Source organism: Podarcis tiliguerta (genome assembly GCF_965153285.1).
Source record: "Podarcis tiliguerta genome assembly, chromosome: 8".
Taxonomy (NCBI): Eukaryota; Metazoa; Chordata; class Lepidosauria; order Squamata; family Lacertidae; genus Podarcis; species Podarcis tiliguerta.
The window spans coordinates 41,585,012-41,611,873 of NC_139541.1; the positions used below are offsets into that span (position 1 = coordinate 41,585,012).

Sequence of the window (26,862 nt, forward strand, 5' to 3'; positions counted from 1 at the left end):
GACGTTAGGACGGCGCGCGCACAGCGCACAGCGATGACGTGTCGCCGCCTGCGGTTGCCATAACGACAGCCGAGGAAGCGGCGGCGGCATCGCTATAGCGACAAACGCACCTGCCCTTCCCCTCTGCACGTGACGTCGCGCCCCGGCATCCCCGCGAGCTCTACTCCGTCGAGCCATAACTGGTCTACCTGTAGGGTTGTTGTAAGGACTGCTGAGGTCTGGCTTGAGAAATAATAAGCGATGCTTGTGCACTTGAAGCGGTCTCTCCACTGTGTGATGTGCGTCTTTATTAAGATGATGAAGCCGCCAGCCTCGTGCCTTTGCGGCAGGAAAACCGAAGCGCTCCCACGGGGTTTGCTGGTATCAAACTGGGATTGGAAAGGAACGAGTAAACTGGCGCTGCTTCTCGGTTGGCTATTCCAGGCCTTAAACCAGGAAGATGCGTAAATTATGGCCACAGTCAAATTCACGCTAAGCAAATCAAGGAAGGGGAAGCAGAGAGGAGAGACCTTTAATAGGAGCCTTACGCTATCCTGGCAAGGAACCGGTCTCTGTGCGGGTAGGCAGCCAGTAAGTGTTTCCAAAACCGCAAAGAGCCAGGCGGCTTCAGTCACAGACTCTGCACGGCACGAGTTCCTTTTACAAGGGCAACAATTCTCGAAGCACTTTCCAACCTTCAAGCATAAAAGTGGCCTTGGCTTTTTACTGGCCAGGACAGGAACAGCTTGCTGGTGCTATGTAGATGGGATGGGATAGAGCTGTCACTCGATGTTGAGTTGATTATTTATTTTTCCTTTGTGTCTGTGAGAAAGAGAGGAATGCTCTCAGTGGGGCTTCTGTCGCCCATCGATTTGCAACTAAAAAAAAAAAAAGCCGCTGTCTGGCGAGATCCTAGGAAGAGCTCTGCTTGTCCGTTAGATCAAACTAAGTGGAGGAGGGAAGGGCTGCATGTGCTTTTGCGTGCAGACAGGACCAGACTTAAACTCCTGGCAGGCACTTTCAGGTAGGCCAGAGTGAGGAATCCTACCTAAAACTGTGAAAAGCTGTTGACCACCAGTGTAAGCAATACTGAGCTAGGTGGACCAAGAGACTGACTCAATTTAAGACAGCTTCCTACAGTATCCCCATCTGTTTCCCAGCGATTAGCCAGATGTCCTAATGGAAGGCGGAAGCAGTGCAAAAAGCCGCCGACGTTGACTATCAGAGATAACGATTGAAGTGACCAATATATATTCCGTGGCGAGGCTTTCTAGCCCCCAAACCTTAATACTAGCCGCGGAACTGTAGAACCCTAAGAGAGGCCAGAGCTGAAATGGATGTATCGGACACATTAGCGAAAACTGTTTCACGCAAATCAGAGGAGGTTGAGCCGGGAGGCTCTCCACGTTCAAACAAGGCGCTTGCCAGCAAGCTTCTTCGTCTCTCTGCGGCCTCAGAAACGGGACACTGGAGCTCCGTGCAAAGCCTGCAGTCCTGTGTATGTCCAAAGCACTGGGATATATTTCCGAGTAAACTTGCTTAAGATTGAGCTTGCTAGGAAAGCACGTGCTCTGTACGGACTTGGCCCCGCTACTGTCAGGCTAGCCCCCGGCAATTCGCAATTGGCGAAGACGCTTCAGTCGCCCTGACAGCTGGTTTTTTCCTCGAAGGACGGGCAGGCGCTTCGCTTCTTGGGCTGTGGGCAAGTTCCGTATCCAGAACGGAACTTTAAAGTTCGCTAATACGACCCGGCCGGACGCATGTCGTGAGCACAGCCGCAGCGGTGACTAGGCAGGCGTCTGACGTCATCACTACCTGCCACGGCGCAGTCTCACCGCTAATCGTGTGACACCGCTACAGATACTTCCGCGGAGGAAACGAGTTCTGGGGCCAGTTACCGCGGTTCCAAGCGCCGAGCATTCTGTCTGGCCACGAAACGCGCCGGCCGGCGGCGACGGAGGACGCAGCAACGTTAATGGATGCAGCAGGCTATCGCCGCGCCGTGCTCTGAGAGAGGGCAGTCAGTGAGTCCCGGTCTCCAGATTCCTCCGCCTGCGGTATCGGTGCTGAGGCCGCGCCGCCGCCATTTTGGATGCCAGGCTCTAGCTACTGCCGCCGCCGCCTTCGCCGTAGGGATCCGGCCCGGTGAGTGCCGCGCGGGGAGAGAGGAGGGGCGCTGCCAGGCAGGGTAGGTGTTGCTGCTGCTGCTTCTACTTCGGCAGTAGGATCCTAGGCCCGCCGCCGCTGCCCGGGGCAAGGCCCAGCCGCCGCCGCCTCCCACCCCGCCTCCCGGGACTGACTGAGCCTTGGCCGCCGAGGGCCCGGCCGCTTTCCGGTCGGTGGGTGGGTCGGCTGGCTAAGGGGAGAGGCGCCGGTTCCTAGAGCAAGAAGGGAGCGCGCTGCCGTGTTCCGCGAGGGTTGCTGCCGTCTGACTCGCCAGCTGGCTCGTGAGGCCTGGCGGGGCTGCTGCCCCTGCCGGAGCGGCCCTTCGCCCTCCCGGGCAAGAGGTGGCTGTTCCTCCGTCCGCTTCCCTTCTCCGCGCCGCCGCGTCCCGAGCAAAGGCCAGCCTAGGCGGTGCTCCTTAGCCCATGACTTCCCTCCCTCTATTCGAGGCGTTTTTCTCTTCGCCCGGCCAGTTCTGTCTCTGCTGTCGGCGGAAGTGCCTGTGGCCTCTTCTGTTATAGACGAGGAGAGTCTTCTCCGCGCGCCGCGCCGGAGTTCACCCCCGTACAGCTCGCCCGGGCTTCCGACGATCGGATCGGCTCCTATCTGAGGCCTGAAGGAAGAGACTCGCCTCGCCCCTTGACAGGCCTTGTGAGCAAGGGGCTTAGGAACACCTCGTCGGGGAGAGAGACTTGAGAGTCACTCCCGATTACGGCAGGGTCGACACTAGGAAAAGGCTCAAGGCTGTTGGATGTGGATTCCGACGCTTTGCAAAGAATGCCTGTTTTAGTGAGCGCTGGGGAAAGGAAAGGCCAAGACCACGGGTGGGTGCGGGGAAGTGAGAGGGCAGTCCAGCCAGCTGGCTCACCTGTCAACTTGACCTGAAGAAGCCATTGCAGTTCCTTTTTTTTTTGCCCTCCTGTCGAGAGGGAAATATTTGTTTATTTTTATTTAACGAAAGTTTTATTCCATTTCATTGGAAGAATTTCTAAGGGTCTTACAAATGAGATAAGCTGCTTTCCTGCTGCTTTCCTGCTGAGGTTAATGATTGTGAAGGAGTTATCTAGCAGTACTCTTGTAGATGAGTAACAGTTGGAAGAGGGTTACTCAACATCTGCAGATCTTCTGAAACTTAACTTCATTTTAATATGGATATTCCTGCCCATATCCTTAGTTGCTTCAGCTTGATTGCCCAGTTTTCTGTCCCCTAGACTGGAACTCCTTGCAGGAAACCCTTTGTGACAATCTCTTTCTCTTCTCTTCAAACACTTCCTCAAAACACATTTTCACTTTGAAGCCTGTTGTTTAATGCCTTTGGTTTCACCTTCATTGTTGCAACATGGAGTATTTGCTCACATTTCTCCTTCATCTGCCATTTAAAATTTAGAAACTGTAAGCTCATATTGATGTGATTCTCTGCAAAGCATCATGTGGAATGATGGTGCTACCTTATAACTAATGATTAACAGAACCTGTCTGACAGAGGGCCTCTCTTTTATAAAATGTCTAACTAGTGTATGCTGAAAATCCTCTGTGTCTCTTGAAAGAAATTGTGACAATTGGGCAGAATTGTTACATTGACTAAGTTTAGTGTAGTTCAAAGATATATCATGAGATGGAAGATTTGCTTTTAAATAGTATTGCAGATGGAGTATGCTTGTCTTTTGTCTGAATACAGTGGTCTTTACCTTTGTTGAATTTCTGTTGGCTATGGGCAAGTGTCCAAAATTAGCCAGGTGCATTTTGCACCTGACTATTGACCACTCGCAACCATGAGTTATATTTTATCTGCACAATCAGAATGAATTTCAGGAACCAAAATGCTTTTTCTGTGCAGCCTGAGCAAGAGCAACGTTAGTTAATTATTGTAGTTTGTCTTCACTTACCCCACCCCACTGGCCTTGTCGCAGTTGTGAAGAACATCCCTAAGTTATGAATGGTCAGTGTCACCATTAAGAAAAAGATGTAGGAATAGGCCAATATGTATGTGGACTGTCCCTGCATCAAGTGACTTTTCTTCTTTAAGTTCTCAAAGTTCTTAACCTAGTTCAAGGTAGTCATCTGAACTAGCCAGGTGTTTCACTGATAATCAATCACAATTAGTCCATCATTTGAAAAATAAGACTTTAGAGCCATCTTACCCTCAAATGGCAACTAGATATTCCATTTTGGTGACTAACCTTGGTTTAAGGAGCCCTTTGGCACCTAACTTACATATCATAGTTTCTAACACTACTGTGAGCTTATTCTGGATGTTTTTGTATTGGTAGTACACTTTCTTTCCAGCAGTATGGTTGAACTGTCACTGTTTTTGTTAACAATGCCTGGCTGTTAATTCAGGGTGTACCTGCATTGAGGTGGTGAATTGCGTTCTGTGTCTCTCTTCCCAAACATAGTTAATAAACTTTACTTTGTGTGTTGGCTTGCATGTTGACCATCTTATGGCAGAGTTGGATTTTAGGAGTAGTTGCAGGTATTTTTGAACCAAAGACCTGTTTTCTTATTTTTTCTTCAGCTTGGGCATCTTCTGAGAGTTTTTTTGGGACCTGCAATCAGAAACTGTTTGTAATCTGAACAATGCTGTCTTGAGACCTCTTGCTACCTGCGGTAGATCTCAAATTTCTGTTCTGTAGGGCTAACCCTGTACCATTCAAAGAGCAGTACAGCCTCCGTCTAGCTTTGGCCACCTCCATTATGCTGCCTGAAGTACGCTGTTTCATCCTGCTATGTATCAGGGCCCACCCTAATTGTGAAAGTTCCGTTAAGAGTGTTGCTACTTTGAAAGAGTTCTTATATTTGGTTTATCTTGTGACTCATACCTTGGAGTACCTGAAGAGAGGTGGGGTCAACTTTAGTATAGCAAGATAATAATCATAATAATAATTTATTATTTATACCCCGCCCATCTGGCTGGACCTCCCCAGCCACTCTGGGCGGCTTCCATAGAAACCAAAAATACAGTAAAATATCACACGTTAAAAACTTCCCTGAACAGGGCTGCCTTAAGATGTCTTCTGAATGTCAGGTAGTTGTTTATCGCTTTGACATCTGCTGGAAGGGCGTTCCACAGGGTGGGCGCCACTACTGAGAAGGCCCTCTGCCTGGTTCCCTGTAGCTTTGCTTCTCGCAATGAGGGAACTGCCAGAAGACCCTTGGTGCTGGACCTCAGCGTCCGGGCAGAACGATGGGGGTGGAGACACTCCTTCAGGTATACTGGACCGAGGCCGTTTAGGGCTTTAAAGGTGAGCTTTAGGACAGCCTTGCATGTAACAACTCACCTGGTAGTCATAGGCAACCAGAAATTCCATCCTGGTGAGTGAATGCCACATTAGACAGATAGCTATCAGAGCATTTCTTACTAAACATCTGTTTACCAGAGATTATTTTTAAAATGTCATAGAGGCACTTGTGGTATGTTGGCTACTCTGGAAGGTTGTGATTCACTAAGAAGCTCTTCCAAAGCGTCTTAGTAGAAGTTAGATCATGAGTACTTCTGGATTCTAGATCCTAACTGGGAGCTTTGGATGGAAACTCAAGCTGACTCATGAAACATGGAAGGAGCTGGCTCGCTGTGGGTCGTGTGCTTGCTCTGATCCACCAGGATCCTCCTGTGTAATTATGGCAACAGCTTCCTTTCCTAAGGAATCCACACAAATTTGGCAGTAAGTGGGTTGGAAGGCACGAGATGGAACAAGACTCTCTAGCAGGCATGGGTCTACCCTGGTTAGCACTTGGGAAAAGGGAAATAATTCTGCTTCTCTGTCGCCAGAAGATCAGACCTGGAAGTCTGGTCAGTCTCCATTATCCTGCAACACCTGCAGTTTGTGCTGTGGTTTATTTTCCATAAACCACCTTGGATACTCTGTGGAGGGACATAAATAATCTAATAACATGCATGAAGGAATAATGGCATGGGGAAGGAATTCGGCTCAGTAGTGGAGCACCAGCTTTGCAAGTAGAAGGTGCCAGGGTCAATCTCCAGGTAGGGCTGGGGGAGAGCCCCTACCTGAAAGCCTGGAGAACAACTGCTAGTCAGTGTGGACCGTTCTGAGCTTGATGGACCAGTGGACTGACACAAACAGAAGGCAACTTACTATGTCCCTATGTTGGTGGCAAATGTAAATTGTGGAATGAAAGAATATATAACCGTAAATATTCCCTTAATGAGAAGCCTCCAGTTTGGAGACTGGTGGCTGTAGAGAGCTCTGATGAGATCTCTCTGCCTGAACAGAGTCCTCTGCTTTCAACCAGCACATGGACCCATCTGTGAAGGGAGGCTGCAGACTTCTTGTCAACTTCATATTGTGTTGCGGGGGGCAGTGTTAGAGGAGTGTCTTGGGAAGCATGTTTGTTCTCGGTAGCAGAAAGGGAGGCTTTTGAAGAAGGGGAATCGTTTTTGCATGTTGATTTGGAAGCAAAGTACAGAAATATAGTTAATAGAATGAGGTTGGTTGGATAAATGTAAAATCACCCAGTAAACAGGACCGGGATAGGGGAACTATTTCTGCTAGCAGGAATGAAAACAGCCATTTGATCCCAAGAATGGGCTTGAGAGCACATTATTAGAGTTCAAGAAAACTTGACCGAGACTCAGTCCCTACCTGGATGGTTTGGAACTCCATGGAATCAGTTCATCTGTAGGTGACTGCCTGCTTGCTGCAGATGCTGCTGAAGGGAAGCCCTGCTCTGGGCCCCACCTATGGCATGTGGACATATGCAGTTAGGCTTTCTTGGTGATGGTGGAGGCTCCCTGGTTATGAGACTCTTCTCCATGGACTTAGCCGATGGCCTCCTTTTTCTCTTCAGGCAACAGGTCAGAACAGTATGGCTTGAGCCATGCATTTTTCAGATGTTTTTCCTCTGTGTGCGCCTTGGATTTTTATATTGCTGCTGCATTAGAGTGAGTTGTGCTGTTTTATTGTTATTAGGATTTATGATGGTGGTTCAGTGGTTTGAACATTTTGTTTTGGGATGGAAAAGTGGGAAATCAATGTTAAAGGAAAAAAATTAATGCTGAAGTTTTCAAATAATAATAATAATAATGCCCCACCCATCCGGCTGGGTTTCCAGCGCATATAAAACCATAAGATGTCAAGCATTAAAAACTTCACGATACAGGGCTGCCTTCATAAGTGAAAGGTTCATCAGAGACCATGTCTTTTACCCACCTGTTGACTGTAGTTTCCTTGACAGGTAGGACTGTTCAGCCTACCAAAGAGAGGCAGTTCAGAATACCTTGGAAGATGGTGGCCATCCAGCTTCTGCTTTAAAACCTTCCGAGGCTGGTGTGTGTAGTAATAGGTCTCCTCCATCCATCTGCAAGGTTGTACTAGGATGATTTGTGAGGTCCCCTTCCAGCTCTGTAGCTAGCAGCAGCAGCAGCAGCAGCATGACCTGAAAGTCATGTGTCCTTCTTTTGTTTCTCCTACTTGACAGCCACCTTCTTTTGAAGGTGGATGTGAGGAGGCCCTTACAAAATCAGCTTGGGAAACCAATGGGCTGGCACAAGTGGATTTCACAAGTAATAAGAGAGAACTTACAGTGGTTTCTGTAGCTTGTTGAACATCTAACCACATTTTGTAGTTTTTATGAAATGCATCAGTCAAAAATGTAGGCATCTACAGATGCTGAGTGCTCAGTCTAGAGCTGCGTAGTTTAGAATTTCTGTCCGTTATTTATTGCACAACCCTTAACAAGTGTAATCTCTGAATGGATTGGTGTAGTCACAGTTTGAATGCTCAACTAAAAGAGAGCCACAGCCCACTGTAATGTGACTTGTACTGATGAAGCAGCTTTAGAAGAGGCCTTGAGTTGGGCTACCTAGCTTCTTCCCATGGGTTTAAATAATAGCATAGACTTTTCCTGGGTTTCATCGTTTGGGCTCAGGGGCTACCTGTTGGGCCTGCAAGTGCATTTGGAATCAGCTCTGGGTTCGGTCACATGTGAGAAGCAGCAGCAGTGCTGGTGTCCATTGAATGTTGGGCTCAGTTTTTAGTCAACCACTGGGCTGGGAGTATACTGAAGTAGTCTGCTTAAGGCTGTACTGGGAAAGTGGGGGAGGGGATGTCCCACCCTTCTGGAACTGTCCCACTCAGGCTCTGCTGTCCTTGCTTTGAAAAGGCCTCAGAAACAGCCATACTGAAGAGCCTGAAAGGGGCAGAGCTGTCTGGACGAAAAGGACTTGAATGAAACCCTGATTTGTCTCAATCAGGTACTCAGGAGTAAGATGTCACTTCGGCATGAAAATTGTCTTCACAATGTTAATGATGCTTTATTGCTCATGTTCAGCTGGGCTAATTGAAACTTAGGTTTGCGTGTTTGGTCTAAAAATGTGTTCACTCTGTAAGTATTATTACATCATGGTAACAGTAAACTTAGATATGATTTACTGTGTATGAGATGTATTTACAGACACATGCATTTTATATTCCAAAGAACAATACAGTTGTACCTTGGTTCTCGAACAGAATCCATTCCGGAAGTCCGTTTGACTTCCAGAAATGTTCAAAAACCAAGGTACAGCTTCTGATTGGCTTCAGGAGCTTCCTGCACTCAGTTGGAAGCTGTGTAAGCCGCATTGGATGTTTGGCTTCCAAAAAAGTTTGTAAATTGGAACACTTCTGTATTTGCGCGTTCGGGAGCCAAAACATTCGAGTCACAAAGCATTTGAGAACCAAGATACAACTGTACAATATCATAATGACCATTCTCATTCGTAAAAGTAATGTACGTATTAGTATTATGCAGTAGTGTATGCTGGGCCTTGAAAATAATACTTTTTCCTCCTAACTTGTGGATAATTTATTTCAGTTTGTTTGGCAGATAAACAGACCAGGGTAGCAGAGAGTGACCCATGCATTGGGGCCAAAGGCTGCTTTGAAATATAATGGGAGTTTCCTTTATTTGAAAAGCAAATCCAGAGTGAAGTAGAATATTTGGGTTTGAGCCAGAGGTGTTCCTGTGGTTTGCTAGATCCTGTAAATAAGCCTTCACCTTGGGGCAGGCATAATTTGGTTTGCTTCAACTGCATAATTTGGTTTGCTTCAACCTCAGGTTTGTTTTCACAAGCAGGGCTTAATCCAAGGCTCAGGAAGGTTGTGCAGGGTTGCTGATTAATCTAGGACTTTTGCCTTATTTGGGGATGGCAGAAGGAGGGAGGAGGCTCCTATCTGTGCTAGTATGCAAATTTAGGCAGAAATTCCTGGTGATTAGGGACAGCCACAGGAAGAAAGAAACCGGTTCTTGGGTTTGCCATGAGAGGTGAGCTGTGTGTGTTGTAAAGAGCACATGCAGTCAGTTTATCACCAGCCTTAGTCTGCCACCCATTCCGCCATGCAGTAGTGGAGACGGAGCTGCAGCGAATACATCATGACATACCTTGGCAACAGAGCCATATCTCTTTCCTTACTACAGCTATCTTAAGCCACTTGGCAGGGAAGACAGACTTTTTGAGGCTGAAGTATTCTGGAGTCCCAGCTGTGGCAGAGACGGCTGACTTGGGATAAACACCGTGGATTGAACCATAGCGAGTTCTGTCAGTATAACCAATGCCAGCTAGGAGACCCTACCAGCCTCTCTCTACAGTTTCTCATGGGGTACTGTTTTAAAGACTTAACTGCCGAGGTTTAATTCCCTGCTCACTATCTCTCCCTCCCCCCATTATCTTTTTTCTCAGAGGATGCCAGCCCCCATCAGACTCCGGGAGCTGATCCGGACCATCCGGACAGCACGGACCCAGGCAGAAGAAAGGGAGATGATCCAAAAAGAATGTGCTGCCATCCGATCGTCTTTCCGAGAAGAGGACAACACTTACCGCTGCCGGAATGTGGCCAAGTTGCTCTACATGCACATGTTGGGCTACCCTGCACACTTTGGACAGGTAGGCCCTCTTCTTTTCATCAGTAGTGGCAGCAGCCCTTTTGCAAATTCCTAGCTTTGGATGTTTAGTGGGAGGCTCATCATGCTGGCAAAGTGCCTTCAGAGTTGCAACCTGTAGGAAACTACACTGTTATCTTTCTCTTGCTGCGTATTACTAACTCAAGTTCTTTCTTGGGCTGGAAATCCTTTGTGGAAGAGAAATATTTTCATGTGCCTCACAGAAACCCAAGGAGGAGCATGTCACAATCCTCATGGTTTTATTCCATCATCTTACTTTAGCAAAGGATATATTTTGTGATCTTTAAAGTGCCCAAGCCATTCCTTAAATTTCCCCAAGAGCTGTTCTACTCTGTTTTGTCGCCAGGGAGTTCATCTCATGGCATTTAATTTTGCTTTCTAAGTTGCTTGTAAATTGACTGGTGTGTGGTGTGATAGGTTCACAGGAAGACTTATGAGAGGTCTTAGTTTCCAGGTGCTGGTTCTGCATGTGATGAGCAGAAGTTTCATGATGGAGCTCTCCAGCCACAATGCATGGCTCTTTCATAGTGCATCAGCTCTCTGTTGGGAATTAAAACCAATGGGCCATTCAATCCTCTGGGCTCTGTGCAAGGGCACAAGGCTAGGGGGACAAAGGTTGGCAAAGGGATAATGGGCAGCTCTTCTGTGGGTAGGGAAGGTGTGACTGTGTTCTTGCTGCTGCCTTGCCGTGTTTCTGGGCCATTCATTTGAGAACTGGAAAGGCAACCAGACCAGCAAAAGGTCCTTCCTGAGCCCAAGCCACCAAGTAAAAAGGCCTGAAAGAGTGGGCCGTGGGAAAAGCGTTGCTTGTTTCTCTTGCTCCAGCTGAAATGGGATATATTGGTGTCAAAGTTGCTCCTCCTCTGCTCAGCTAGATCAAGGGAGCAGCTCACCCAGATCAGGTTACTGAACTGAGCTCTGCATGTAGGAAGCAGGCAGGCATTTAAACAGGCTGGGTACAGGTAGAAACCTTTCTCCTCTCCATCCAAGCCTGAAGCGCTGCTGCTGCTGCTGCTGCTGTGCCTTGTCTTCCTGGCATACCATGATGGAGAGTTCGTTCAGAACACCAGGAAAGCCTAGGAGGTGGCCCACAAGCTCTTGGCATAATTACCTCTTCTTCAGCAGATGTGCTTTTCTGCTAGACCTCATACAGGAGTTTCATAGAATTGCAGAGTTGGAAAGAACCCTGAGGATCATCTCGTCCAACTCCCTGCAGTGCAGGAAGATGCAGCTATCCCATATGGAGATATGAACTTGTGATCTTTGTGTTACTAGCACCATGCTCTAACCAACTGAGCTTATCAACCTAACCTGAAACTTTAGCCTAAGCTGGGTGCTGCGTGATTAGGAAATAACTGGATTTAGAAAGCAGAACAAATGGATTCTTTAAAAGCAGCTTTGCTATTGCTCTTCTGCAGTTGTAAAGACTGTACAGATCCTGTGTAGATTCATGCTGTGGTGCTGAAGAGATTGTGAGTGAAGCATTATCCTGGTGGGCACCAACATTCTTCCTACAGACAGCCCCAAGGCTAATTGGGACTTGCTTTTAGCAAGGATTTGCGAGCAAATTCAAACATTGATTTTAAATGACATTGAAATATTTCAGATCCTGTGAGGCATTTAGCTGCCACAGAAGTGCTTAGTTTTAGGATCCATTTCATTCTCATGGCTGAACCCATGTACTGAAGGGGATTTAAGTAATGGTGTGTCTGAGCATTGTAGTAACTGTGCTGAGCCCTGGTTGAACCCTCAGGTTTCATTACAGACTCAGTTGTCCACAGCTACAGTTCATTCTTTTCTTTCAACCTTTCTCATCTGGCATCCCTCACAACCCGAAGCCAAAAATTGTTGTCACCAGGTTTTTAACACCCACCACTGTCTTTCCTGCAGGAAAAGCAAGTGGGAATATCCTGGCTAAGGCACTGCTGGACAGAGGTGCCCTGAGCACCTCCACCCAGCACCTTCTGCCACCCCCTGCAAGAAAGGCCACTTATTTGGTCACTGCTCAGGGTGCCTCCAGCCAGCAGCAGCCACTGCCAAGGAAGCTTCATGCTGGTCTCTCCTCAGGGGAGTGCAGGAGAGCAGCTTGCCAGCTTGGTGCTTGGAGGTGAGATGTGCTCAACACCTTGACAGTGAAGCAACCCAACAACTGTCAGTCTTCTTTGCAGCCTAAGAGTCATGGAGGGAGTTGGTAGTAAGGCTAATCAACCACCAAGGTGTGGTAGCACAGTTGCCATGGTGAGTGTGACAAAAATGTTGGAAGCATTGGGGAGAGTCACTCCCTCTGGCTTCTCTGCCCCCTCTTGCAGTTGGAGTGCCTCAAACTGATTGCCTCTCAGAAATTCACGGACAAACGCATTGGTTACCTTGGAGCCATGTTGCTGCTGGATGAGAGGCAGGACGTCCACCTTCTCATGACCAACTGCATCAAGAAGTAAGGCCTTTTTAATTTCTAGGGTGGGAAGAGAGATCTATTCTGCAAAGGTGGACCTGCCGGCAGGGCTTGGAATATTCTTGTTGAGCCTTGAAGTTCAGCACACCTTAGTCATGCACCCTCCTCTGAGGATTGCAGCCAGAAAGTGGTGGTGGAGGTTTGGGAAGGCAGGTAATAAGCTGCTTGCCTTGTAGAGCTGAAGCTACCTTCTATGGTAAGAGTTAAGATGCACCACCATGCTGCAGATAGCTCTCTTCCTTGTTGCCGTGTGTCTCTGGACCTGGCTCTGTAGAGCTATGGAAGGCATCTGGGCGGGAGCATCTGTAATATGACTTCAGTAGACACTTACCGTAAGTCATTTTTTTCTGGTGTAATAGAGATGCCACTGAACTTGTGGGGGATTTGACCACAGATGAGTTAGTGTGGTGGACACAGTTGCGTTGTCATTGAGTGAGACAAGTGTTGGTTGTTCTTTGTTCCTTGGAAAGCATTCTAGCCCATTGCTATCCCCAGGGTTATCTGACACGCTGTCAGCTTGAGGCCGACTGCTTTGTATCTGGGAGTGCCTTATCCCAGCCATTTCTTGCATTGCTGCTTTCTCTCTCTTCCAGTGACCTTAATCACAGCACACAGTATGTGCAAGGCCTAGCACTCTGCACCCTGGGCTGCATGGGCTCCTCTGAAATGTGTCGTGACCTAGCCGGGGAGGTGGAGAAGCTCCTGAAAACCTCCAATTCTTACTTGAGGAAAAAGGTATTTATTTATTTATTGGACAAAGGTACAACTTTAGGGGACCCCCTCCCCAAAAGGAGGGGGAGTCCTCTAGATCTGTTGAACTGTAAGCTCTTCCCTTTTCTTACATTAAGATTGTGGTTTGCTTCCTCTCAAATGTCAGCAGGAAGTTGCACTGCCCAGATCTTTGCAAGGAGTTTTTGACTGGCCCTTGGCAGTGGGTGGTCTCTTTGTGCCCACAATTAAGACTTACCAGGACTAGAGTTAAAATGCAAATAAAGTACATAGTGTTTCTCTCTTGAGGGATCCCCTTTAGGGGTCTCTGTGTAGAGGGCTGCCTGCACATCTGCTGACCACTCCCCCTTCCACCCCCCAATTCTTCCATAGGCAGCCCTGTGTGCTGTTCACGTCATCAGGAAGGTGCCTGAGCTCATGGAAATGTTCCTGCCAGCCACAAAGAACCTGCTGAATGAGAAGAATCATGGTAAGGCCTGCTGTGGCAAGGGAAGGCCTAGGCACTATGTATTTTTGGGGTAGACTAGAGAAATATGAGGACCTGAAGGGCTATGATAAGAAAGCTTGGGCAGTTTGGAATGGCATAGAAATCCTCATGTAGATAAATGCCATGTGCACCAAGGCCAGGAGCCAAGCATACTTTTTGTGTTTCTGTGCTGTGAAACTCAGTTCTGGTGGACTCTGAGTTGCTTGCTCCCTCCTTCCCTTAGAACAGTGGAAACTACCTTGCACTGAGTTGGCCTGCTGGGCCACCTATCTCAGATGACTAACTGGCAGCTGGGTTTGGAACAGGGAGCTTTCCCAGTCCTACCTAATGGTGGCAGGGATTGAACCTGGGACACCTGCCACTGAGGTACTTTTGGTCAGGGGAGTGAAGGAAGCTGGATCCCATAACAGGGAGTGCAATCAAGCTCAGGGAGGGAGGGGAGTGGGGTTAATGGAAGGAGACTCGGTCAGAACAAAACCTCACCTATTCCAGTATCCTGTTCTCACAGTGGCCAGCCTGGTGCCACAAGCAGGACAAGAGCACAACATTGCATTCCTACCAACTGGTGGCATAGCCCCTCTGAAGTAGTAACAGTATGCAGCCATCATGGTTTGTATCTAGCAGTGGGCTTGCAAGCCTTATGGGCGTGGCCTTTTGAGCTATCTTGTGAGCTAGTGAGTTCCAGCCTGCTGCAGTGTGTGTTGTTGGCATGAAGGAGGCATTAACTTGGGCAATGGGGAGAGCCGGCTTCAGCCTACTCTGCAGCATCTGCCTCACTTGTTTTTTGGCTGTGGGGTTGAAGGAGAGAGGCATTTGAGGCTCCCTTTGCCACCAAGCTTTGCTCATGTTTCTACAGGCTACAGAGCTCAGTTCAGTGCTGCCTTTGGAGGGGTCTAAAGAGTTCCTTGCAGCTTATCCTTTTATCAGCAGTTTCTCATAGGGAAAAGTAAAAAGGCCTGGCTGCTTTGGCCTAGGATTGAAGTCTCTCTGCTTTTTCATCCACAACCACTTCTAGCTTCCATATAGAGGATTATCTTGTGTATAGAGGATCCTGGCCCAGAAGTGCTGAGGCTCAGAGGGCAGGTTGCTGGTTAGAAGCTGCCAAGCTGCTGCCTTAAAAGCTTGCAGTCTCTCATAGTCCATCTTCAACTGTGGCGAGTCCTTGGTGATGGCCATGTAAAGCATAGGCTCCTTCTTCTCTTTTCCTGGCAGGTGTTCTTCACACCTCTGTGGTCCTCCTTACGGAAATGTGTGAGAGAAGCCCAGACATGCTAGCCCATTTTAGAAAGGTAAGTCCTTGTCGACTTGTCACCCTATTGCATGTGCCCCTCTGGGCAGAGTTTTGAGGCAGCTTGGCTCCTACCTTTGAGGGACTGACGTGGGTGTCAGTTTCCAGTCGCTGATGGGTTGGCCTTGCAGGAGAGAAGCATGTGTCCTTCCTTGGCAAAATATCCATTTGGTTGAATGGAAGCCCTGCAGCTGGGAAGCCCCTGTGCTTATGTCAGGGTATGTCTTTTCTACCCTTCCTGTGGAACTGAGTGGCAGGGTGGTGCACTTGGGCCAGGCCACTCCAGCTGCTGCTCTTGCAGAGCACATTCTGTTTTCTCCATTTTATAAAGTGATACCACCTCAGCAATGATTTGAGGGGAGGGAGCCGGAAATTCCTCAAAACCCAGGAAGATCCTGAGCAAAGCAGGAGCCGCTGTTTCTCCAGCTGCTTAGCCATGGAGAGGGCCACCTCTGCTTGCCAGCCTGCCTCCCATTGTTGGGGCTGTGCGTGGAGAACTGTTGCCCAACACAGAAGGGACCTGGCCAGGGAGGTAGATGAAGCTGTCGGTCCAGCTGGGGAGAGTGGAGTGCAGTTGTGCTTCAGGTGTTGTTGTCCTGGTTACCCTTCCTGCCCTTTGTTTTGCCGCTGCTGCTGGTGGAGGTGGATGAGGTGGTTGATGTTGTGAGCTGTTGCTCCTCTCCCTAACGCCTGCTTCATCTCTTCTGTCCCTTTTGTCTGTTTGGAATCCTGCTGTGGTGGGTTAGAATGAAAAGGTAAGAGTCACTCACTTTTTCTTCCTCCCCTATGCCCCCCATGCATGCTTTCATTGGGCCTGTTGAGGTTTGTGCCAATCCACTGCTTACTGCACTAATACTGCAGCTTGACTAATTGTGTTTGTAGTTGAGTTTATTAATGCCCTGATTAAACCTAGTACCTAAGGCAACCTTGGATCTTTGTTACAGTCCTCTTGAAACTCAGGTGCTTCTGCTACAGTCGGATGGATCTTTGAGGGATGTGAGGGGGGTTGCATCTGTGCTGTTCGTGGTGGGTGTTTTCCATTGGCTTGGTACAAGGCTTCTATAAGGTGTGGGATGGGTAGTAAGCAGAGAAGGTGGAAGAGTGAACCGCCCCTGTTCAGAGCAATTTGCCTTCATGCTAAGGGCAGCTGTTAAAGGCAGAGATACTCCTCTTCCTTCCCTACTTGCTTCTGCTTGGCTGGAGACTGATCTCTACAGCTGTTTCTGCTCCCCCATGCTTGTCCCATCATCACTGGTTATGACTTGTGCATGGTTAGAGCAAAATAATGGTGGGTATGGGAAGCCTCAGTGACATGACTAAGCAGGGTTCCAAGCGATGAGATATTGCAATGAGATTGAGCAAGATCTCTGTCTTCCTAAAAGATTGTCTAAAGTTTGTATATTTGGCCAGCTGCCATATCTTAGCAGAGTCTTTCATTTTACAAAGGCCCTTTCGCTCTCTGCCCCTCAACTTGAGGCACTGAGAAGGAAATCCTCTTTGGGGCTTTATCCTGTCTTGGCACCAAGTTAAAGTTGTTAACCAATTTAAAATTATTGGGTTGTAGCCAATGCTAGAGGAGACCCATTGAAATTAATTGACATGATTAAAGTAAGTCGGTTGATTTCAGTGGGTAGACCAAGAATAGGACTTGGATAATAGGTATAATGCATCCATTTAGCAGTTTTAAAATTATGCCCAAATATTTACAATTCTTACTAATGTGGTCAAAACAGCAAATGGTGCAGAAGTAGGGGGATAGGCTGAGAGTGAAATAGTAGAGGCCTCTGGTGGATTCAGAGTTGACCTGGGATTTTGTGTCAGGCTTGGTTGCTTCATCCAAACAGAGCCTGTCCCCTGGGGGAACCACATCAGCATTCTAAGCTTGGAGACTTCCCTCTTATACCTGCCACGCCCACATGCCTCTTTGCGGCCGCATAAGTGAGCACCAAGAGCAGGGGGATCTCTGTGCTGGTGTGCTTTCTACTAACCACAGAAGGTTAGTAGGGTTGTAAAAGGAGACCAGCAAGGGAAAGAACCTACAGGGTTCTGGAAGTTATATGGTTGACTGTTAGAGCCTGGCTGTAAGTGGATCAGGACAAAGAGGAACTATATAGTTTCATCTTCCTGTTTTCCTCAATGATCAACCAGATACCCCATTGGGAATCCCACACATAAGCATGTGATAGGCAGCAGCCCTCTCTCCCATTCATATTCTGCAGCAGCAGGTATTCAGAGGAACGCTATATCTGATACTGGAGGCAGCTTCAGCCAGTGGGAGCCAGGTCAAAGCCATTTGTTTCCTGTTAGTAGTTTGAGGCATCAGTTGCCCACCAGACTACTCATATGTATATTGCAGCATGGCTGTGTAGGGCCAGCAGGCTTATTTGGCTCTGTGCTGTGGAAAGGTCAGTGAGGTTGGGCTGAGCAGCAATGAGAGCCCCTTCAGCTCTCACCTGCAGATGGTGAATCTAATACCCTTTTTTCCTGTGAGAGACTCCTCCTTGGACCCCTTCTTCATGTCAGGTACAACAGCAGGGCTGTAGATCAGATGGCTGATGGCTCTTTGTCCTCTGCAGCTTGTGCCCCAGCTAGTCCGTATCCTGAAGAACCTCATCATGTCTGGTTATTCCCCCGAGCATGATGTTTCTGGAATCAGCGACCCCTTCCTGCAGGTAAGGGCTTTGGGGCCAGGCACGTGCTGGGCAGGGAGAGGAGTGAATGTTGGCCAGGGAATGGAGCCCCCCCCCAGCCTCCTCCCTCAAGTATGAAGAGGATCCTGCAGTGACTGACTTCAAGACCCAGAGCCTTCTGGGTCCATTGTAGCTCAAAAGGAGAACTTTGTCCTTTTCAGGTGCGAATCCTACGATTGCTGAGAATTCTAGGCCGAAATGATGATGACTCAAGTGAAGCTATGAATGACATCCTTGCCCAGGTGAGGGGTGCAGCCTGCCAAATCATTGTTGGGAGGCGGAAGGGAAGGTGGTACATTGGTCTAGAGGGAGGAAGCTAGAAAGTGAGATTGTCTGTCTTGTGTTCCAGGTGGCCACGAATACTGAAACGAGTAAAAATGTGGGAAATGCCATTCTTTACGAAACCGTCTTAACTATCATGGACATCAAGTCTGAGAGTGGCCTGCGAGTACGTAATCTTGGATTTGTGGGATCCTAGGAGAGACACTGAGCAAAACAAAGCTTTGTGGCCCATCACAGTTTCTCCAGCCATAGCCAAGCGTTCCCATGGGGGCTGACCTCTAAATGATGTTTGAGTCAGATGAAAGCAGCTCAGGGCTCTTGCATGGAAGCAGACCAGCTGACAAGGAAGAACCAGGGTCACTGAGGTTGCTCATAGATCCAATCCCCTTTGGGAGTTTTTTGGCTGGAGAGTGAAAAGTATCAACAAGTAGATGTCCCTGACCCATGTCTCTTTGCTTGTCTCTTTCTAGGTGTTGGCCATTAACATCTTAGGCCGATTCTTGCTCAATAATGACAAAAATATCAGGTAGGTCAGAGTACAGGTCCAGGATGGAAAACATGTTCTGGTTGGAGCAGGCACAGCTTTCTCCAGGTCTCTTGTGGCAATATTGGTTGTTTTTGAGGCGTGGCCAGGGCAGCCGTTGCAGGTGAAGTGGTCAGTCCTTTCTACTGCCTGGGTCTGTACTGCTGCAACCATATGCACCATGTGAAATTCTGGGCTCTTTTTTCCACATCCTATTGGTCTAGCAGGCTACCTGACTAGAATTGGTTCTGAGAGAAATTCATTTTCACTCTCCAGGTGCTCTGATACAGATGGGAGGGTTAGAATCCATTGCCTAGAGGTTTGCAATGGCTGCCCTTGCAAGTCACTCAACCTGCTTGCTCCATCTCCCTTGGCTGCCTGGCTGTGCTGTCTTCAAAAGCCTTCTAGTGTGCTGTGACACAGAACAGCTGCCATAGTCTAAAGCAACAGGTCTCTTTTTTCAGATATGTAGCTTTAACATCCTTGTTGAAGACTGTGCAGACTGACCACAATGCTGTACAGCGGCACAGAAGCACCATTGTGGACTGCCTAAAAGATCTGGACGTCTCCATCAAACGGTGAGTCAGATTGGTATGCTAGGACTGTGGGTCCAGGTGGCCCAACCATCTAGGATTCATTCTCGTGTCACCCCTCACCTGTCTCCTCTGCCCGCCACTGTGAGCCAGAAGCTACTTATGAGGCATTGTTGTTTAAAGCATGGTCCCTTTTCCCACAGGGAACACCCTTATGACTGTCCAAGTTCGTAACCATCACTGCTTCTTGTGGGAGTAAATATCATCATTTAAGTATACACTGTGTGAAGTACTTCCTTTTGTCTATCCTGAATCATCTAACATTCAGTTTCATTGGATAACCCAGTTTGGTTCTAGAGTGAGAGAAGGAGAGAAAACACTGCCCTGTCCACTTTCTCCACACCATGCATCATTTTATATAGCTCGTGTCCTCTTGCTGTCATCCCTAATACTTATTCCCGCCTAAAGTAACCTACTTTCTAGCTTTAAAGGGTTTGGGTCTGCAACCAAGAAGCTTGCTTCTCCTTGCAAACTCCTGCTCTGTCTTACTACTTGTTTTTGAACTTGGCCACCCCTTAGGTTTCATACTGGGACCCTGGAGTGATGAGAGGTGGGAGCCTTCTGGCTTGGCTGGTGCTGTTGTAGGATGAAGCCTAAGAGTGATCCATCAACAGAGCGCCTGGCGCAATGATGACACTCAAGCAGCTGACAAAGCACGTTTGTGGCCTCTGGAAAGCTCCTTGGGGTGATGGGGAGACTTGTCTGTATAGGGGCTGCAAATGTGTAGGCTCTTGGTGGTGCTCAGGCCCAGGTCAGCAGAGCTCCATCCCTTCCTCTCGCCTTCCTCTGAATCCCTTCTTCTCCCCTTCTCCAGACGGGCGATGGAGCTGAGCTTTGCTCTCGTGAATGGGAACAACATCCGGGGAATGATGAAGGAACTACTGTATTTCCTGGATTCCTGTGAGCCAGAGTTCAAGGCGGACTGTGCCTCGGGAATATTTCTTGCAGCAGAAAAGTAAGAAATCCAAATAATTTGTGTTCGTTTCATCCTTTGTTGCCCTCTTCTTCTCCTGCTACCCCCCCCCCAACCGCTCTGCAGTCACAACTTCGGGAGGCCACAACTCACTCCCACTTGCTGCTCACATCTACAGCTGGGGAGGAGCATCTTCAGGCTGGACCCATCTCTGCCAATGCTTGTCCTTCTGGTAATGCTACCTGGATACCATCACCCTGTAAGCCAAATGGCGGTAGTGGTCCTGTCACTCGCCCCTGGTGGAATGCAGGGATTTAGCTTCATCCTCTCTCCTGTGCAGTCAAGCACATTGCACCTTAGGAGTCAATTTATGCAGGTGTAGCCAAAGCAAGTCTGGCTACACAGTTGACTAATCCTTGTCTGGAAAACCAAAACTGCCTTACATTTGGGAACTGAAGGAGCATTTGGAGAAGGAATGTCCTCACAGCTTTGCATCTACTCCTTTTTCAGATATGCTCCTTCTAAGCGCTGGCACATAGACACAATCATGCGAGTCTTGACAACGGTGAGTGCTGACCCTGTCTGTTGCTCCTGTATCCCCAAGCAGATGTTCTGAGCCTTAGGGCCTGTCAGTTCTCTATGTCCAAGAGCCACCAGTGGAGGTGGTGGACCTTCCCAGGGGTTCTTGTTTGGTGGGGACAGAGGGATTTTTACATAGTTCTGTAACTCTTGAGGACTGACTGCTACAATGTATTTTGCATTGGGGGCTGCCTCTGAAAATGATGTAGGAGCTTACACTACAAGTGCAGGCTGCTGCTGCTGCTGCTATTGACTTAATGAATGAAGGACAAGGCTGCATTAGTTCTAGGGGCTGCCTGAGTTCTTCTGGGCGCAATTCGCGGTGCTGGTGCTTCAGGTTAAGATCACCCTTTAAAGCAATGGCAGCCCAGGACCAGCCTCTATAAAGACTGTCTTCTGATCAAACCTTGCTCTGTTGATCTTTGACACATGAAGGAAAGTCATTGGCAGCCAGGAGTGGGGGTTTTGCCACAATTCCTTCTGGCCTGATCGCCAGAGGGAAGTCAAGAGTAGCTCATCCCCACTTAGGGCTCGCCAAAGACTTGCAAGAGTTGTAGCTTTTGGAAGCTGGTTTGATTGGAGGGGTGTGTGCTTGCCAAATACACAGTGGTGGTGCAGTTATTTGTAGCTTTAAATCTTACTGCATTTTTATGTAAGCCATCTTTACCCTAAGAAAAGTGGTATATAAAAAAACTAATTGACTACAACAGTGTCTAGAAATCTGCTTTTGAGTACCACTCCCTAGCTTTCTTAGACGATGATGATAAATAATAATTTATTATTATTATTATTAGTAGTAGTAGTAGTAGTATTGTTGTTATTATTTATTTATACCCCTCTCATCTGGCTGTGTTATCCCAGTCACTCTGAGCAGCTCCTGACAGAATTAAAAGCACAATAAAACATCAAGTGGATGGCTTGTAAACCTCTCTCTGGGTCCTCTTTCCAGGCAGGGAGTTACGTTCGTGACGATGCTGTACCCAACCTTATCCAGCTTATCACCAACAGCATGGAGATGCATGCTTACACTGTGCAGAGACTCTACAAAGCCATCATGGGTGACTATTCCCAAGTAAGTCCCCAAAGTGATGCTGGTGGTGGGTTGGGTTGCAGGGGAGAGGGAAGAGAGGCATTGTGTCAATGAACCTTTGTTACTTTGGGTAAGAAGATGGCATTGCTGAGTTCACCTGTCTTCCTTCTCCTTGGTAGCAGCCCATGGTGCAGGTAGCTTCCTGGTGTATAGGAGAGTATGGAGACCTCTTGGTGTCTGGTCAGTGTGAGGAGGAGGAGCCAATCCAGGTAGGCCTACTGAAAGGGATAAAGATTTTACTTGACCCCTGGTGAAGTTTTCTCCCATCTGGCTCATGGTCCATCCTTCTTACCTCTGCCTTTTGGCTTGCTCAGGTCACGGAGGATGAAGTCCTTGATGTATTGGAAAGTGTCCTAGTCTCCAACATGTCTGTGTCTGTCACACGAGGCTATGCCCTCACTGCCATCATGAAGTTGTCCACTCGGTTCACTTGCACTGTCAAGTGAGTATTTTCAGGAGTGGGGGGGGGGGCTTTGCCTATGCTGCTTGATCTTTATTGCAGTCCTTGAAATAATCAGGAGATAACTGAATCCCATTGCTTGCTGCTGTGCAAGCTTCATGAACCCTTACTTTGTGGATCTTAACCAGCACCCCCCCCCTAAAAAAAAAACTAGCCACATGCATATTTCCATGTTCTCTCATCCTGAGAAGGAAGTCCCTGGTGAGGGGTCCAGCTGTACTTCTGTGTTACAGAGGCCAGTCATTGCCACTAGTCCAAGGAGACATAGTTGATTCCCAAGGACCCCAAAGGCTGGGCCAAGACACACACAGCTGCAGAGCTACAGTTGCAGAGCTGGTAGAAGTACTTGCTCCCTGCTAAGCTGCAGCCCCTGCCCTGCTGCCACTTGTCACTATTTCTTTCCTACATCTCTAGCCGCATTAAGAAAGTGGTGTCCATATACGGCAGCAGCATTGATGTGGAGCTCCAGCAGAGGGCAGTGGAGTACAATGCCTTGTTCAAGAAGTACGATCACATGAGGTAAGTGTTAGAGGACACTGCTGTCCCCATGCCTTTTGACCTTCAGCCTGGTGGGTTGGAAACCTGCAGGGCTGTGATAGTATCAGTATCACCACCTTACAAACATATGGTGGTAAATTAAGAAGTGGGTCCCACATCTGAAGAAGGTGAAGACCTCTTGGTGTCTGGTCAGTGTGAGGAGGAGGAGACCTCTGCCTGGCTTGACACCTGTTGGTGAACATTTCACAAGACCTTCCAAGGAACAGTGCTGATTGCAACGAACCATTTCTAGTACGTGACCTCTATAGGCCTCAAACCATTAGCCCCATAGAAGAGACATTGAAGAGACTCTTACATTGGTTCATGAGACTGGGGGAAGCTACTGGTTGCCTCAGCTGGACCTATTTGCATAGCAAAAATAGAGGACTTGAACTGACTAAAAATAGATTGCCTCTGACATTGACTGGTTGGGAGCTCACCACTCTCTACACCAGATCTGAGGAGTAACTCCTGTTCCTCCTAGCCTGTGAGTTGCCCAGGAGATAACAGCCTTGCCACTTTGCAGGTCAGCCCTGCTTGAGAGAATGCCAGTTATGGAGAAACTGACCACCAATGGCCCCACAGATGTCACTCAACCCAATGGGGAGGCAGAGCCAACAGTGCTGGAGACCAAACCTCCCCCTTCTGGCCTCCAGCCCACCAGCCAGGTAAGAGAAGGTGCTGCCAGTGCAACACTCAAGATAGCTATTCCTCCCTCCCTCCCTGCAAACAAGAGAGCAACATTGCATGGGGTTGCTGCTTTCTTAGACAGCATCAAAGACTCCTTTGGGAACTGTTGCTTTGCAGCCCACAGCTGGCTGCAGGAGCAATTGTGGAGCCCCCACAGGAACAGGAGGCAGCTTTCTCTGCTGGCCCCCTCCAGCCTTCAGAAGCTAATGTTGCTCAGGGAGGTTTTGAGACTAGATGGTTTCCTTGGCTAAGTGCCTTTAACAGTCTAATTTGGTGTTTCATACCAGGCAAACGACTTGCTGGACCTGTTGGGAGGTAACGACATCACTCCCATCATTTCAACAGCCCCTCCAAATAAACCAGCTTCTGCTGGTGGGGAGCTGCTGGATCTCCTGGGGGATCTCAACCCAACAGGTGAGGTGCTGGACATGTGGAAGTGAGATTCAAGGGTGCAGGGAAGAAACTGGGCAAGATCTCTTATTTGTTGGAGGCACTGGCGCTGGTCCTTGCCTTGAAGAACTTCAGCCTAACCCTGCCCTTTCTTTCATAACTGCTCCTGTAGGACCTCCAGCTCCTGCCCCACAGATAACGCAACCCCCATTTCTGTTGGATGGACTTTCTTCGCAACCCATCTTCAATGACATAACTGCTGGTAGGACTGTAGAACCTCGCTGTTTGAGCAGCGGCTGAGGTGGGCGGGGAATGTGTACTATAGACTTTGTAAGGGCCAGTTGGAGAGGGCACTTTCCAGGACTCTGACCAGTACTGCATCTCCACAGGCATTCCCCCAATCACGGCCTACAACAAAAATGGATTGAAGATTGACTTTGCCTTTGAACGCTCAAACACCAACCCCAGCGTCACCGTGATCACAATACAGGCCTCCAATAGCACCGAGCTGGACATGACAGACTTTGTTTTCCAGGCTGCGGTACCAAAGGTGAGGCTGGTCTTTGGGGTAGGAGCATCTGCTTTGGTGGCCTCCTAGCTGCAGTGGGACAGACAGTGTTTCCAGGCAGACTTTCAAGCTCCTGTGGCTGGCTTGGCTCCAAAACTGTAGATGGACCCTTAGGACCAGCCCTTTGCCTTTGATATGGTCATAAGTGTCTTGCTGTGGCAGGAAAAAGGAGCACATTCTGACGAGAGGCAGAGGGCTAGGTGCTGTGCATCATTGGAGTTGAGCCCGAGCTTTGGGCCTCCTGTCTCCTGAAGCAGCAGCAGTAGTTGCAGCATAAAAACCAGGTGAAAGTGTGCCCCCTTCTTCCTTTTGTTTGCCTCCCTCCAGACATTCCAGTTGCAGCTCCTGTCTCCCAGTAGCAGCGTCATCCCAGCATTTAACACAGGGACCATCACACAAGTCATTAAAGTCCTGAACCCCCAGAAGGTGAGCAAATGAGCAAGTGAGTGACCTACTACCATGTTCAGCATGGAGGCTGAAGGAGCAGCTGGGCTGGGAGTGGTGCCCAGCCTCTTGAGTGCTTGATGGTACAGGCCATGCATTGGTTCTGAAGGCCTCTAGTTGTGGCTGTTCTGTTCAGTGGGTGGGGGTGGGCTTGAACCTTCATGGGCACAATCTTAACAGCTGTGTGGTGCTTTTAGCTTCATAGTCCTGCTGGATGAACTCTGTCCCTTTTGGCACCCATTTAACTGAACGAAGTTGAGGTGGTTCCACTGCAGCTTCTGCAAGAGTGATCCCCTCACCCCTCCTGCCCAGATCTTCTTCACCTCTCCTTGTTTCATCCCGTTTGTAGCAACAGCTCCGCATGCGGATCAAGCTGACATATAATCACAAGGGCTCAGCAATGCAGGACCTGGCAGAAGTCAACAACTTTCCCACTCAGTCCTGGCAGTGAGCTCTGGCCCCACCCTCCTCACCCCACCTGGTTGGCCGAAGGAACGCTGGGCAGAGCGCTGTGACTCCAGAAATCCCCCCACTTGCACCATGGCCAGGGGAGCTGACGAGAGCAGCGGCTGCTGCAGAGCAGGAGGACTGGCCTTGCTCACCTTGATGAAGCATATCTCTTAAGACACTTGCTGGCTCGCTCTCTCTTCTCTCCTCTCCTGGCTGCTGAGCCACACTTGCCACAGAAGCCACGTTCCCCTTGTTTTGGAAGAGGGGGGAGGGGAGGTGCACTGTGGCACGTGCGACTGTTTCTCCCCGCCTGCCATCTTCTCTCCTCCGGTGGGCGTGGGCGAGTGAGTGAGTGAAGCGAGTTTTGTTTCGGCTCCTTGCTAGCCGGGTTACCACCTTCAGGCACTTTTCATCCAGAGTTCATGTTGGAAATGTATTCCAAGGATGCTGGTGACCCTTTCTCCTTGGAGTTCCCTGACGTGGGGGGCCTTTTCTACGCTTGACTGCACACCCCGAGGGCAGTGGCTTGAGTCTGAGAAGGGGATGGATAGGTGGACCTGCTGTTCTGGACAGAAGCTCTGCTTTGGAGGATTCAGTGGTGGAGGCAGCAACGTCAAGCTCTCTTTGGCCAGTGCCTCCCTCTCAGAAAGCATCATGATGGACGAGACTGGCTGCTCCCTCCAGCAAGTCGCTCTTCAGCGTGCCCCCACCCCAAATCTTGGAACTCCTCTTGTCTGATCCTTGGCTGTCAGCTGTGGTAGGTGGGTAGAAAGGAAATGTGTGTTGCTTAAAGATGGAAAGGGGGGGCACCATTTGCCTGCAGAAAGACTCATCTCAAGACTCCACTGCAAAGCTGCTTTCCCCCCTCAGCCCTTTTCATTTCCTGAGTCTGTCAGAGTCCTGGATTCCATTTGAATTCGTTCTCCTCCTGGGACGTTTGTGTTGTATCTGTAATATTGGCACTGAAAATAAAGACCATGCGGTTTAATGAGACCTTTCCTGCTTTTAGTAGCTGGTTTTGCAGCTCCTTGCATAGATGTTGAGCAGAGGACATTCCTGTTTTTGAAGGCCAAGATTCCAAAGTATGACAACTCCCTAAGAGAGATGTTTTCAGGGCAGAAGTCAGTGGGTTAGGGGGGCATGTGTAGGATTCCAGCAGCAGCAAAGAAGGGGGAAACACTTTAGAGTTCCCATCTATGATTGGCTAAAGTTCCTAAAGCTCATTGCCAGCCTGTTTGCCTTACAGAAACAGAAGGTGTGTCTGCATCCACTGTTGGGTTGCGTGACGGGAGAGGGGGAGCCAGGCAGAAGCACTTCAAGAGCCACAGGAAGTCCTCTAGACATGCACTATCCTAGCAAATGATTCGCTGCTGAGGACCTGTTGACTGGAGCTGTGGTCAGCTGCCTCTCTCATCTACCCCCCAGTGAGACTTGATGTGTGTCCAGCTGGCAGTGCTGCTTTCATGAAGGACAGGATGAAATTGAGGCAGTGGGGAATGGGGCTTTGTGCTCTCACAGAGGACAGGATGAAATCAGGGCAGTGGGGAATGGGATTCTTGTGATTCTCCAGCCGACAATTATTACGCAAAGCTCACCAGCTGGATTGCTGGAGGTGGAGCTTGTGGAGTCCAAACAAGATTCTGAAGAAGTCTGCTCTTC

General features: G+C 48.8%; 1 protein-coding gene across 3 annotated transcripts; it reads left to right on the forward strand.

The window, feature by feature from the left end:
• Positions 1-155: 155 nt before the first annotated feature.
• Positions 156-26,196, forward strand: AP1G1 (adaptor related protein complex 1 subunit gamma 1). Of its 3 annotated transcripts, none has more exons than XM_083454640.1 (23): positions 156-2,124; positions 9,818-10,021; positions 12,348-12,472; positions 13,084-13,225; positions 13,592-13,688; positions 14,919-14,995; positions 17,571-17,666; positions 17,846-17,926; positions 18,034-18,132; positions 18,437-18,492; positions 18,954-19,067; positions 19,897-20,037; positions 20,506-20,560; positions 21,524-21,646; positions 21,784-21,873; positions 21,979-22,106; positions 22,539-22,643; positions 23,188-23,329; positions 23,639-23,765; positions 23,914-24,003; positions 24,131-24,291; positions 24,637-24,735; positions 25,103-26,196. In XM_083454640.1, exons 2-23 carry the CDS (start codon positions 9,821-9,823, stop codon positions 25,202-25,204), a joined length of 2,451 nt encoding a protein of 816 aa, XP_083310766.1. In that variant the 5' UTR covers positions 156-2,124; positions 9,818-9,820; the 3' UTR covers positions 25,205-26,196. The 3 variants fall into 3 exon arrangements, with proteins under 3 accessions (XP_083310766.1, XP_083310765.1, XP_083310767.1); XM_083454639.1 differs by having other exon boundaries at positions 1,845-2,167; positions 9,820-10,021; XM_083454641.1 differs by lacking the exon at positions 156-2,124 and adding an exon at positions 2,307-2,966.
• The last annotated feature ends 666 nt before the right edge of the window (positions 26,197-26,862 follow it).